This window comes from Topomyia yanbarensis, chromosome 3 (genome assembly GCF_030247195.1).
Source record: "Topomyia yanbarensis strain Yona2022 chromosome 3, ASM3024719v1, whole genome shotgun sequence".
In the NCBI taxonomy this organism is placed as follows: Eukaryota; Metazoa; Arthropoda; class Insecta; order Diptera; family Culicidae; genus Topomyia; species Topomyia yanbarensis.
The window spans coordinates 93838069-93852771 of record NC_080672.1 but is presented as its reverse complement, the minus strand read 5'-3'; the positions used below and the strand labels follow the sequence as shown (position 1 = coordinate 93852771).

Below are 14703 nucleotides of genomic sequence, written 5' to 3'. Positions count from 1 at the left end.
AGGATTTCTTAACAAACAATACACCAATAACTTTAGGAATTCGTTAACCTAGAATATGTGCGAAGTCTCTTCAGATGTGTTTTATTTCTGTTATTTAAAATTACGTTAATCAATGATTACGTCATCCAGAAATCATACACTATTCTATATTTCTCCTTAATGGAGAAATTTTTTGCCAAAAACAGTTTTTTCTCCATTAAGGAGAAAATTGTTTAAAACTTCCTTTAAGTCCTGCCACTAAATTAGTGTCGGATTCTGATGAGACGAAGTTGAAACGCAAATTCCATAACAAATTTAGTTATAGGTTTTGTGCTCTTTAAGCGCAAAGATGGTTTTGAACAATTTTCTTCTTAATGGAGATTACCTAAAACTTTCTTTTCATCAGCTTAATCAGAACACCTTTTCTTGCGGGACATCATGTAGGACTAGCGGTTTGTTCAGAAACACAAATAGTGTTTTAGTTTTTTTTTTGAGCTAGCGTCAATCCGGTGCTGGTTCAGTTCTGTCACTAAGTTAGTGTCGAATTCTGATGAGACGAAGTCGAAACGAAAACTGCATAACTAATTCAGAAATCATTAATGATATTTACGAAGCCACAAATCTTTGCTGTGCTTTTTTCTAATGTTTGAGTAGTTATCATTGTTGTCATGTTTTTACTTTTTTTTGCTATCACAGTTCCGATGGACCGACTAAACCCAAAAGCAGAAACCCTAACTTCGCCACCGCTCACACACCCGGCAGCAAAGCAACTGGACCAAACTTTTGAGCGAATATCTACCTTCCTACGTACATACAACATCGCCGGCAGGTGGCATCAGTTTGTCCGGGAGACGACGCGGGATGTTGTTTCGTTTGCACTTGCCTACTGCGGCGATTATGGTTTACAGAGGGCAACGCAAATGCATTGCAGCGCACTATACAACACAACAGCAGCAGCAGTAGTAGTACAGTGAAGACCCGTTTTTATCAGCCCCTTGGCGAATTTTAAGCTGATAAAACAGGGACATATATTTTTCTGTCTTTTTAACAAACCGAAACTCTTAAAATATTCTTCTTTGGTTCTTAGATATAGCCTCGCTACCTTTTCTGATGATTTACATTAAGTAACCTTAAGCGAGTCTGACAGCGTAAAATTAAAAAAAAACATCTTTTTATTTTTGCATCTTTTGGATCTCTAAGATAAGAAATATATGCCCAAGAAAGGATTTACTCGAATTCAACTTGGTTCGACAGCTAGAGCCCATCAAACTACCAACTATCAATTTTCATATGAATCTGATAAAATCGGGTCTCCACTGTAGTAGTTAGTAACGGCGGAGCAGGCGCTTGGACAAACAAACGTGGCTTTGCTTCTTCCGCCTCTTCGCCAAAACGAAACGTGCGAGTTCCATAATGTGATGATGATGCTAACATCACTGGCTGAGCTGTGCTGATGCTGTTTACTGGAGATTGGGTTGAGAAAGCCCCGCGGTAGGGGCGATGAAAAGGGAAGAAAAGATTTACCCTAGCAAATGCGGAGGCAGCAGTAGCAGCAGCAGCAGCAGTAACGATTATGTCAGCGCTTGGTGTGAATTTTGTAATAATTAAGGTCTTTGTTTTCCTTAGCTGGTTGCACTCGAGCTCTCGTTCCGTCACTCGATGCACTCGCTGCGGCGACTTTGGAGTGTTTTTCTTTATCTCCTGCCACCCACCCTCCATCGGCAGTGCGATGATGTTTGTGCAATGATTCGCAAAAAGTGGGCTAGTTCGTGAGGGGGAGAGTATAAGTAGATCGACTTGATTGTTTATGGAGCGCTTGGGTGAGACTGTGAGCGAATGAAAATATGTATGCCAGTTTCTTGTTAGGGTTAGGAAATATAGAGTCGACCCTAGTTCTAAGAAAGGGCCGGAATGTTCTGCCGATTGTGTCCGCTTGTTCTTTGTGATTCACATAGGATCGATCAGAATGAGAAGCTTCATTTTCTAAATAGCGTTTGGTTCCACATCCTTTCTAACAAAAAACGGCCAAAAAGCTGTGGCAACACATTGTAGTGCTAGAAAGTCTCAACATTCTATTCGTCGTTATGATTACTAAAAAGACAGCACAACAATAAAATTGATATTTATCATACCACTCGGATCGCAGCCAGCTGGGCTCCGATAAGCGATCTTGCGCGCACGAGAGAGAGAGAGAGAGAGAGAGAGAGAGAGAGAGAGAGAGAGAGAGAGAGAGAGAGAGAGAGAGAGGGAGAGAGAACAGATAAACCACCAAGCTAATTTCGCACGTTCCACGAGACGTAATTCAACGCAGCAAGCCAGCCAAGTGCCGGCCAACTGCGCTGAGTGACAGCAGTGGATACAGCACCCGGGGGAAATTTGTAAACAATACGCGAAAGGCGAAAGCAAACGGGGGTGAAACTTCATCATCAGGTAGTCGAACAGCAATCACGACTTGGCGCGAAATGTTACCTCATTTGGCACAACGAACTGTTTGCTTGCATGCGGCAACATCAACAACGGCCGCGGCGGCGGCGGCATTCCGGTGAAGTGGCGTTACACAAAAGCGCGGGAAAAGACCCCCCGCCTCTCCGGCGAATCGGCGGCAGTAACGAAAAGAATTACCCAATGGGCTGAGACATTTCCCTCTAATTGATTGCAGAGCGATGTGATTGTTCTTATTTCATAATCAGTCGAATGGGTCCAAACGCATGGGCATTGAGGGAGGGGTACAGCAAGGTACTAAAGCGGCTACTTCTTCGTCAAGCATGGAAAGACATCAACTCCCGACTAGTCGACAAGAAGTGTCTATCAATTTTCCAAAAAAAGTACTGATTCTTTCGAAACAATAGCAAAAACACTGACACGCCAAAGTTAACGACTCCCAGGAGGGGGTAGAGGCGACCGAGAACCAACACGGTCACATCGGAAATCGTACAATTTATGACTGTTTTCGCTGGATGATGACTGACTGACATTCGCGTTGAATGCAGAGCCTGGCGAGAAACACTAAGCAAGAAAGATAGTTTAAGCAAGTCAGCCAGTCGTCGTCGTCGTCGTCAGTGTCAGTGGGTGTGAAATCGACTAAGTAAATGACTAAGTACGGGGGACTGGGGTTCAGCGAAGAGCACCCTCTTGAAAGCGTGTTTCGTTTTTCCAACTGCTCCGATACGGCATGGTTCGGGGGGAGCTATTCGTTTTTGTAAGTACTCTAACCCATAGAAGATAGAAGTAAACAGAAGCGCACAGACAACGAGCAAAATACTCGGCTCTGTTTCGACCTAATTTTTTGGACCGAGAGAATCGGCGCTTCATCGTCGTCGTTCGCCGTCGAGTGGAGTGGAGTGTGTATTGCCACCGTTCAGTAAAGCGTGTCCAATAATGCGGAATCCACCACCCATCGAATGACTTGCTGTGGGCCACTTTGCCAATGTTCTGATTATGATGGGTCCGATTTTGGGCCTGGCTGGGGAAGGGATTGCAAGAAATTTCGGGTGGGTGTTATTCTAGGTGGCGTTGATGGTATTGGAATTGAGTGAAATTTTTATGATAAATAGAGCTATGAGCGTGATCTGAGATCGATAGATATTGTTGGATCTGCAGTGAAAATTTACATTCATCTTACATTAGGGATTACAGCTCTATTCGTAACTTGCAGACTATCAATTGCCTTGCTGTTCGGATGTGAGGATTAACAATCCTTAGAGCAGCCTTTTTTAGTTGGCAGCTTAAAGCTAGAATAGTATATTTTATTAAATTTTAATTTAATTGTGTAATATATAGTCTTACAAATTTTGTTTTTCCTCCTGCAGCCCCAAAAAGGCTCTTAAAAACGGTCAGCAAATCGCGTTCGCCGGGTTTTTGCTAATCTGCGGTTAGAAGTTTCAAGAACACTGTTAACTTCTTTAAGTTTTAAGCATGTATGTCTACACTAACCTTATTCTCAATTATCTTTAAACGGTCTACACCACGTGGAGGTGTTCCGATATTCAATCACCTGTACATATCATTTGCATGTTAGATTAAGGCGATATTTGTATATTTAAGTTTACTTATGTATCTTAAGATAGTTTTAAGCGATCCTGTGATACCGAAATAGCGTTAAGATTAGCATTAAGAAATTATTAATATTTAGTAGATTTAACAAATTGTAGGTTTAATTTAGGTATTCCAATTGTTAGCCTTTCTTCACCTTCTATCTGTTCAGAAATGACAGCTTGTCCCGTCATCAATTTTCTCTACACCGTAAACTGCTTGTACGTATTGCTGTGTATAACCTACCCAGTCCTACAAACCAGGGGGCTGGCTACCACAACAATCCCCGACCCGTAATCCTGTTCCGGCTCCTTTCACCGGATCAGCGTTACCCTCAGCAATCTCCAGAACCGCCAGTTTTGCGACCGGACGTTTATAGGTACCGCTGTTTGTTCGCACGATCGCCTGTCTCACTCGTCCGTCGCTGGACATAATCGGTTTCTCTATGACACCCCGCATCCAAGATTTCCGTCGATCTCCTTCTACCACGTACACTAGATCACCTTTCTGCAGCGGGCGAGTTTCTGTAAACCACTTCGTCCGACTATTGATGCTGGGAACATATTCCCTTATCCACCGCTTCCACATTTCATCTGCTAGTAGCTGAGATCGCTTATATGAATCTCGCAGAGCATGTGCGACGTTCGTTGGTACAACAACCTCCTGTGGCTCGTTGGGAGATGATCCCCGAAGGAAAGTATTTGGTGTTAGTGCAGGCAAAGGAGACTCCTGCGGAGCGAATACCAGCGGCCGACTGTTGATCATATCCTCAGCTTCACACAATGTAGTTTGAAGAATTTCTTCGGTTAATCTCCTCCCGTCGTTCAGAGCGCTCATCACCTCTTTCACCGTCCGAACCATTCTCTCCCACACTCCCCCCATATGGGGAGCAGCAGGGGGGTTAAAATGCCACTGCGTCCTCGCATCCGTCAGCTCTTCAGCGCACGCCTTCTGCACGTCACGGTACAGCTGCTGGATTTCTTTGCTCGCCGCACGAAAATTGGTCCCGTTGTCCGAGAAGTATTCTGCAACCGATCCTCGGCGACAATTAAAGCGCCTGATGGCCATCAAGCACGACTGGGTATTGAGGCTGTGAGCCACCTCTAAGTGAATGGCACGAACGACCAAGCACGTGAAAACGACAATCCACCTTTTTTCCGCGCGCCGTCCGATCGTTACTTCTACTGACCCCAAATAGTCGACCCCCACGAATGTAAACGGTCGCTGGTATGGTGTGAGCCTTTGAATTGGTAGCGCAGCCATTCGTGGTACGCTTGGTCTATTCTTGTGGACCTTACACCAAACACAATGTTTCTCCACATTAGCGACGACGGAGCTGAGCTTTGGAATCACGAACCGTTGTTTAATTTCACTCTTTACCGTCTCCCTGAAGGCATGACCACACTTTGCATGAAAATATTGTACCAGTCTTGCCGTCACTGCGTTATCTTTGGGTAATACTACAGGGAATCGCAGATCGAACGGCAAAAACTCGGCATTTGCGGTTCGTCCCTCGAGCCGTAGAACTTCGGAAGAGTCCAACAGTAGCGTCATCTTGTGGAGTGGACTCGATCTCTCCAAGGGTATCCATTGGTCTTGTTCCAATTCCTGATTTTTTCGGAGAGTTTTTATTTCGTCTCCGAACGCGTCACTTTGAGCCATCCGGAACAGAGCTTCTTCGGCTCTCCGATATTCTCCCTGCTGTAGTCCAACTCTGGTTGCCGTTAGCGCTCCCCGGATCAGCTTTTCTTGATTCGCCGTAGGCTCAAGGGTTTCGATAGATTGACCACGGCATTTTCTTCGGCAATTGGAGATGAAACGGTATAGACAAGCTACCGTTCTGATGAGGACATTCCATTTGGAAATTCGATTGGTGTCGATGAAAGGTCCGGTCAGCACTATGTCGTGGAAGAGAAAAACCGCCCGCATTTCTGTCGTCGTGTTTGCTGGAGGTAAGACTTGCTGTGGCCACGTTTCCGGTGCTTGGTAAATGAATTCTTGTCCTCTGAACCAGGAACTTCCAGGCTCCATGGAGGGCATACGTCCCCACTTGGTCAAGCAGTCAGCGATGTTCAGTTTCGACGGAATCCATCTCCAATCTGACAGGTTTGACAAGCTCAGTATTTCCCCGATCCGAAAACCGACGAACTGTTTATACTTTCGTTGATCCGACTGTATCCACGACAGAACTGTCTGCGAGTCACTCCAAATGAAAACTCGATGTATTTCAAGTGAGTGGTTTTGTCGAATCGCCTTTATCATTTGTGCTGCTAGCACTGCGGCCTGCAGCTCCAGTCGCGGTATCGTTAGCTGCCTTAGTGGAGCAACTTTAGATCGAGCCATTACTAAAGAACAGCTCACCTCTTGGTTGACGACAATTCGCAGATAACCTACGCAACCATACGCATTCTCACCAGCGTCACAAAACACGTGCAACTGGATTTGGCCGTAACTGTCTGAGTGAAGATTCCCAAAATAAGACCGGGGTATTCGCACTCGTTCTATTTCCGGTAGCATCTCAGTCCACTGTTGCCATTTGGCATTAGAATCATCGTCGATAGGCTCATCCCAATCACACCCGGTCCGCCAAAGAGCTTGAACCAACATTTTGCCCAGCACGGTGAATGGAGTAAGCAAACCCAACGGGTCGAAAAGAGACATGACGATGCTCAGGATTTGACGCTTGGTCGGGCGCATTCCGGAACTTATGACTTCGTCCTGAGCCGGAATTGAGAAAGACAGCACATCCCATTTCGTGTCCCAGATGAGACCCAGTACTCGCTCCCGATCGGTGACCTTGTCCTGGTGAAAGTGTATCGTTCGCTCCTGGTTCGGTTCTTTTAATTCCCGTAGAACCTTCTCCGAATTCGATGCCCAATTCCTGATTTCGAACCCTTCGAGTGGATGAAACGGCCTTCGAGTGGATGAAATGCACCTCTTTGGCACGCTTTACGGCTTCTTCTTCTGAGTCGACGCTGTCGTAATAGTCGTCGACATAATGGCGTTCCACGATAGCCTTCGCTGCATCTGGAAACTGTCCTGCATACTCCTCGGCATTTAAATTTTTGACAAATTGTGCCGAGCACGCAGCGATGCCACATGTTTTTTGAAATGTCTGTAGAAGAATAACTAAAATGTCTGTAAAAGTCTGTAGATGGTTGTGTAAATCCTAGTTACACAAAAATTTTACTTTAAAAATAGATTGAAAGTAGAATTCTATTGTGAAGGAATCACTCGTATTCGAAAACAGTTATTCTAGTGCAATTTTACTAAACACTATTACCCTTTTAAAAGTCTGTAGATGTCTGGCTACGTCTGTAGGAGACTTTAAAAGTCTGTAAAATGCAGACATGTCTGTAAATCTGGCATCGCTGCGAGCACGGAGAGCTGGTTGACCCGAACGTTGCTACGTCCATTACGTAAACCTCGGGAGGACGACTGGACTCAAAACGAAACAGAAAGCGCTGAGCCTGTTTATCCGCCTCTCGTATGCGCAGCTGGTGGTACATTTCGCGCACGTCACCGCCGAAGGCAACACTCTTTTCCCTAAATTTGCATATCACTGCTGGCAGCGAAGTAAGTAGATCGGGACCTTTCAATAAGTTAGAGTTTAGTGATGTCCCATTGACTGCGGCAGCAGCGTCCCACACCAACCGGACTTTATCAGGCTTCTTTGGATGAAGCACCACGTTCAGCGGTAAATACCACACCTTGTTCGTCGCTGTCTCGCCCAACTCTGCTTTTGTTGCCTTGTGGCAGTACTCTTTGCGTTGATACTCCACGATTTGCTGGAAAACGTTTTGCTGTAGTTCCGGATTTCTGGAAAGCCGCCTCTCCAACGCCTTCAAGCGACGCACCGCCATCGGGTAACTGTCTGGAAAGTCAGGAACATCGTTTTTCCATAGCAGTCCCGTCTCAAAACGATCCCCTACTCGAACGGTTGTTTTCTGCAGAATATCACGCGCCCGTTTATCTTCGTTGGATTCAGCAAGGGGTACCATCGATGTAGAGAGCTCTTCCAATGCATATTGTGCTCCAAGCATCTCATGCAACTCTTGGTTGCTCACGGTATGAGTGATGTGGTGGTTCACGAACGCTTTTGCCGATGACACCGGTTTATCTGGTCCGTACACTGTCCAGCCTAGCGCGGATCGGACGGCAATCGGTTCTCCTACTCCACCTACTCGTGACTCCAATGGCGCGAACAAGTGTAAATTGTCCAGGCCAATAATTATTTGCGGTGCATCGGCGTCGTAATCGTTTGCAGACAAGCCTTTCAGATGCTCGAAACGATTCGCCAGGTCTTGAATCTTGATGCTCTGTATTGGCAGCATCAAATTCTTTACCGTACGAACACCCTTCAGCTGGTGTTTAGTGTTTGATCCTCTCGGGGAGATCAACAAATCCAACCGTCGAGATTGGTCCTCATGCCGCTTCACATTCGCTGTCCAGTGAACCACCAATGGTTCTGGAACACCGTCAGCATTCAACTTGTCTGCTATTGTGCTCTCCAGCAATGTTGCAGATGCGCCTTCGTCCAAGAAAGCGATCAAATTTACAGACGACTTGCCATTATGCAAAGTTATCGGCAATATGCGAAAAAGGACTGAACGGTTTGAGCGAAGATGAGTGTTGCATTCGACATCAGCCACCTGAACGAGCTCTTCAGTGCGATGGAGCAATGGATGATGCCCACCTTTGCAATGGTCTATGTTACACCGAACATTGAACGTGCAGCGAGTTCGGCCGTGGTCACACAGGCATAATGAACAGAGCTTATACTTCTCTACTAACTTCAGTCGATCTCGTAGTGTTAGTTTCTCAAAGTCGTCACAAAATCGCACTTTGTGGTCCGTTCTCTTGCAAACGACACACGGTCTTTTTCCTTTGGGAGCCGACGTGGAATGAGCTACGTACGGCTGGACGTTTTGTGCTGAATGGGTGTGCACAAACTCCTTCTTTCCCTTAGGTTTTCCGACCTCTCTCTGCCCCTTTGTTTCTAGGCCACTAAATTCGGCTACTTCCGATACTTCTGATACGATTTCGTTGGTAAAATCAGTAAACAGCCTAAGCGGAGTCCCTCTCTTGCCCCGCTTGAAGCGTACCCAGTCCAGTTTATACTCGGATGGTAGCTTACTAACCAGCTCCTGCGCTAGCATCGGATTACTCAGATGATCATGTAGTCCAGCGGCTTCGAGATGATCACATAACTGTTTAACAGTGATCCCGAAGTAGAGGAAACTTTCAAGTCTATCCAGACTTGGTCCTGGAACTCTACGGACTTTAGCTACCAGCGATTTCAGTAGCTTTTCCGGATTGCCGAATAACTAGCGGAGATCCTCGATTACCTCGGGAACCGACTCTGGCAGTAATAAGCGACTCTGCACAGCTTCTTTCGCCAGACCCTGAAGGCTGTCCTGGAGTCTCTTCAGGTTGTCTGTATTGGTGAATCCACAAGCTGCTGTAGTAGTTTCATAGCAACTTATGAAGAGCGGCCAAACTTCCGCTTCCCCTTTGAAGATAGGAAGATGTTTTGACACTGCATGTCGCGCGGCTAGCTGTTCCGGAGTTTGTCCTCTAGCTGGCCCTGCTCGCTGAAACCCCGTTCGGTTCTGTCTTCGGCGATTTACAAGATTCCGAAGAACGGTTTCTTCCTCCTCCGTTAATTCCTGCTGCAATATTGAGTCTTGTTCCTCTTCCTCATCTTGCTCCTCGTTTTCTTCGTTGTCCAGCAACAACGACCGTAGAAATGCGTTCCCCTTTTGATTATGGGAAAACTTGCTTTGGTGGGAATTGCCAGTTGAATTCAACCCCGACCCGTTTAGCATTAGCGTTGGTTGCTTACGATCAACTGTGCCCGATTTCCGACCGCACAAATCCCCGGGCGCTTGCTTGGGTATTGGAAATTCTACTTTATTTTTCTTTACGTCATTTGCTTCGGTTTCTGATGGATTGCATCCGGCCCGTCGCAGGTCCTTTGAATAAGCCCCTCGTGGATCCGTTGGAATGGACTCCATCCACATCCGCACCTTGTCGGAGGTTCCTTCTCTTTCGATAGCGCCTTCTTCTTGGTCGCCTTCGGGCAGGCAAAATAGCTCTTCACGAGCTCGCTGGAAGTTAACTCGGAGTTTTTTTCTGTTGCTCCAAGAACTCCCGTTCGTCTGCTAACTGCTGCTCCATCAGTTTCTTCTCCTTCGCCAGCATTTCCTTTCGCTGTGCCTTTCGCTTTTCTAAAATTAAGCGCTCCATTTCGAGTCGCTTTTCATGGATGATTTTCTTCTCTTCTAACTCTGATTCCAGAGCTTTCTGCTGCAACTCCATCTGTTGGAGGGAAATTTCCAAATTCGCACCTCTACCGGATTCTGAGCCACCATCGCTCTTTGTGCCGATCTTCTTCGTCGGCCCCTTCTTACTGGGCGCCTTCTTGTCGGTACGAATCGGTACTTGCAGCAGGGTGCTGCATTTCGAACAGTTCCACGACGCATCCTTCACCGCTTCGGTCACACCGGCACAGCGAAAATGGGCCCACGAGTCGCAGCGGTCGCACTGGACCATATCGTCAGCGTAATCATCATCGTCGCAGTGGATGCAGCTTCGACCAACAGCTTCCGCTGATTCCTTCTCATCAGCCATATTTGAGGTTAGATCCGAAAATTCACCAAAATTTCTTTAAGTTTGTTCGGATGTGAGGATTAACAATCCTTAGAGCAGCCTTTTTTAGTTGGCAGCTTAAAGCTAGAATAGTATATTTTATTAAATTTTAATTTAATTGTGTAATATATAGTCTTACAAATTTTGTTTTTCCTCCTGCCCCAAAAAGGCTCTTAAAAACGGTCAGCAAATCGCGTTCGCCGAGTTTTTGCTAATCTGCGGTTAGAAGTTTCAAGAACACTGTTAACTTCTTTAAGTTTTAAGCATGTATGTCTACACTAACCTTATTCTCAATTATCTTTAAACGGTCTACACCACGTGGAGGTGTTCCGATATTCAATCACCTGTACATATCATTTGCATGTTAGATTAAGGCGATATTTGTATATTTAAGTTTACTTACGTATCTTAAGATAGTTTTAAGCGATCCTGTGATACCGAAATAGCGTTAAGATTAGCATTAAGAAATTATTAATATTTAGTAGATTTAACAAATTGTAGGTTTACTTTAGGTATTCCAATTGTTAGCCTTTCTTCACCTTCTATCTGTTCAGAAATGACAGCTTGTCCCGTCATCAATTTTCTCTACACCGTAAACTGCTTGTACGTACTGTGTATAACCTACCCAGTCCTACAAACCAGGGGGCTTAATACCACAACACTTGCCTTCCTACAGATTACCTAACTCCGACCGATTGTTTGAACAACGTTTGTCAATGGACGCCCAATAAACCGATTACAAGAGAATCATCGCGACCACCTTTAACGATATATAAAGAACAGGATGGATAATGTTCAAGAGCTTACTGAACGGATGGCCACCGACTCATCCATTCTTCTAACAGTATTACAGAGTTGGATCAAGTAGACGGTATTGGTCTGGGGTTTGCCACAAACGTGAAATTCCAGCAATAATACACATTTGATTGCACTTTCCTAAGTTTCTCCCTAGAAATAAAACTAGAATAAAAGCAGTTTGTACTTGATGAAAACAGTACCTTTAACTTTAGTAAGTCAAGAATTTGCGTGTCGACTTCATCTCATCGGTATTTGGTAGATCGACTTGACGACCAGAAATAAACTAAATCCAAAAAGGTGATAGGTGATGAAGCCACTATATTTGTTTTAGTTTCTTAGAAGGTTTGGTTTTCGGTAATTCCGTGCAGGGTTTGCCGTAGTTTGCAGTACTAACAAGCGGCAGACTAATTGTCATAAGTACACAGCGTGGTCTGAGCACAAGAATAGCCAGGTCGCAGGGTTACGAAGGCAGGAATAGGGTGCTTCAGCTGCATGTTTAAAATTTGAAAAGCGTTGTCAATGCTTGGGAAGAAGCTCCTCCATGGGGGTGGGCGTAGCGTACTTGGTAAATCGATTGCCTTGTACGCAGCGCACCTGGGTTCGAGTCAGACCCCACCCATAGGGTTAGAAATTTTTCATAAGAGATTTTTTTAACCCGAAGAGGCGAATGACCTTAAGGTTAAAACCTCTATAATCGAGGTAAAAAAAGTTCCTCCATTTATCATCTCTAATTGAAAGAACTTCTCCATACTGTGACATGAACCGACGAATAGTGCTACCGAGTGTATGTGGAGACAGATAGTATAGTCGTACCTCGATTGTGTTATCTTCATAATACACGGGGATCATGACCACTCTAATAGTGCCACACTCGACATAAAAGCATATGTAGTTAAGAAAAATAAACTATTTGGCTAAGGAGTTACTTTCGAATCCTATCAGTACAACATTACGTACATGGTGAAACTGGATAGAAAGAGAACATCGGTTTGTTTGAGACACATTTTATCTTTTAGCAAGTGCTCCATTTATCGGTCTGGTCTAACTTTAGAAGCACGGCAGTGCAATGACGTCGCATAGAAATCTTCTCACTATTACTGAAGGTCACTTCGATCGATTCGATCTTCACTGTCGGAACGAGAATAGCGATACTTTTCTCCGGTTTGCTATTCGTAACAAATGTCTTCGCTGTATGAAAACAGACTGATATTTTATAATTTTCCGTCAACTCAAAAAAAAATTAATTTTGCGCTATTGAAAAAGAATTTAGTTATTTTTTAAATATACTTTATTTGTAAATGGCATTCGAATTCTTTGCGGTATGTAGAAACATGGTTTCGGAGTAGTGGCGAATTTAAATGCTCGATATGAATTTTCTTCTTGGGCAAAAAACTAGATGATATTGACGAACAACCTTCAGTCGAAGAAAATGTACCAGTCCAGAGTGGTTAGATAGTCTGAATATGTTTCAATACATTACTTTCGTTTACTAAGGAGGCATTTTAAGTACATTACTCCACCAAGGTTCCTGACTTAGATTACCGGGTTCGTTTATACATAGTTTTCGTTGAAAACTACTTTCGCAAGCTGCTCTTACAGGACTTACAAGGGAAAGAATGAGATGAAATTTAAAATGCTGCCCCTATTAATAGAATCGAGTAATTCTGACGTTTCTTTCGAGTTTTCGAGATTGTATAAACCATTTTGTCAAGTAGAGGTTACAGTGTACCATAAAGTGAATGAACCATTTTTTTGCGAAAAAAATCTAATCAACGGTGACCGACAAAAAAACAAAAAAGAGATAAATAAGAAAAGAAAAACGAAATAAGAACAAATGAAAATAAATAAAAAAGAAAAAGGTTAAGGAAAAACCAACGAGGTAAAAGAAAAAAAAAGGAAAATAGTCAAAATTAGACAAAAGAAAAAAGAGGGAAAGAAGAAGTTAAACGGGAAAGTGTGAAAAGTAAAAAAAATTAAGAAAATTAAGGGTATAATTAAATTGAAAAAATGCCGGAAGCAGAAGAAAATAAGATGGAAAGAGGAAAAAATGTTAAAATGAAACAAACCAATAAACATGATACTCAAAGAGAGGAGGTTGAAGCAAGAAGAATTTAGAAGGGAAATGCCAGTAGGAAACGAGTAAAATTGAAATAATGAAAAAAATAAGTAAACAATTCGAAGAAAGGAAATAAATACCAGAAGAAAAGCAAGCAATATGAGAGACGGCAACGAAACAACGACGAAACAAATCATGAGAAAACGTAGAACATGTAAAAACAAATGAATGAAAAAGTGAAAAAGAAAGAAGATAAGGAAAGAATGAAAGAACAAATGATAAAATCAAGTAAGAGAAAGGAGAAAACTAAATAAAGGTGAATAGAAAGTAGAACGGGAAAGTAGAGAAAAGGGGAAAAATGCGACGAAATCCGGAAGCAGAAGAAAAAGGAGAAACTAAAACAGAGAAAAACAGCAAAATGTCAACGAGACAAAATAGGAGGGAAAAGGAAACAAAGGAAAGAAGCAAGAATAAGTTAAGGGGAAACATGCACGAACTGAGAGAGGAAGAAGTCGTACAAAGAAAAAAAACAGAAGAGAAAAAAAGAACAGACAAAAGGTAAAATATGAAAAGTAGAAAAAAGAAAATGTGAAAAAAAATAAAAGATAAAAGCAAGAAAAGAAAACGGAAAGAGAACTAAGGACAAATAATAAGAAAAAAGGTATAAACTCAAAAATAAAACTGTTGGAAAAGATCGAAGGAAAAAAGACGAAAAGAGTAAAGAAAGAACAGAAATAAACGAAAAGTACAACATAACAAAAAGAAAAAATGAGAAAAACTTAAAGAAAATGTCAAGAAGACTAATGGAACAAGGAAAAGAAAACAAGTCAAACAAGAAAATAAGAAAGAAAGCAAGAGAAAAGAAGGCAATCAAGAAAAATCAGAAGATGGAGAGAAAGAGAAAAAAGAAAATAGAAAGTAATGAAAGACATAAAATATAGAAAGATGGGAAATAAAAAGTGATAATGGAAAAATAAACAAGTATGATGGGAAAAAGCAGAATATAAAGTGAAAAAATACGAGGATGAAAAATGCAAAAAGGAAGCAAAAATAAAACGGACTGCAAAAACAGAAGAGAAATAATGAAAAGCATAATAAAACGGATTAATAGAAGCACGAAAAAACGCGAAAGGAAACATGGTTAAGGAAAGGAGGAAGAGAGGATAAAATGTAAATACGGACAAATA

At 43.1% G+C, this 14703-nt stretch overlaps 2 protein-coding genes across 3 annotated transcripts in view; both read right to left on the bottom strand.

The window, feature by feature from the left end:
- Positions 1 to 14703, bottom strand: part of LOC131693618 (transcription factor Ken 2) — a 236950-nt gene that overhangs the window by 121536 nt on the left and 100711 nt on the right. The window lies entirely within an intron of this gene.
- On the bottom strand, positions 4264 to 10034 carry LOC131687069 (uncharacterized). Its single transcript, XM_058971112.1, has 3 exons — positions 9360 to 10034; positions 7414 to 9221; positions 4264 to 6892 (listed from the first exon to the last, which is right to left on the bottom strand). The coding sequence occupies exons 1-3, from the start codon at positions 10032 to 10034 to the stop codon at positions 4264 to 4266; spliced, it is 5112 nt and encodes a 1703-aa protein (XP_058827095.1).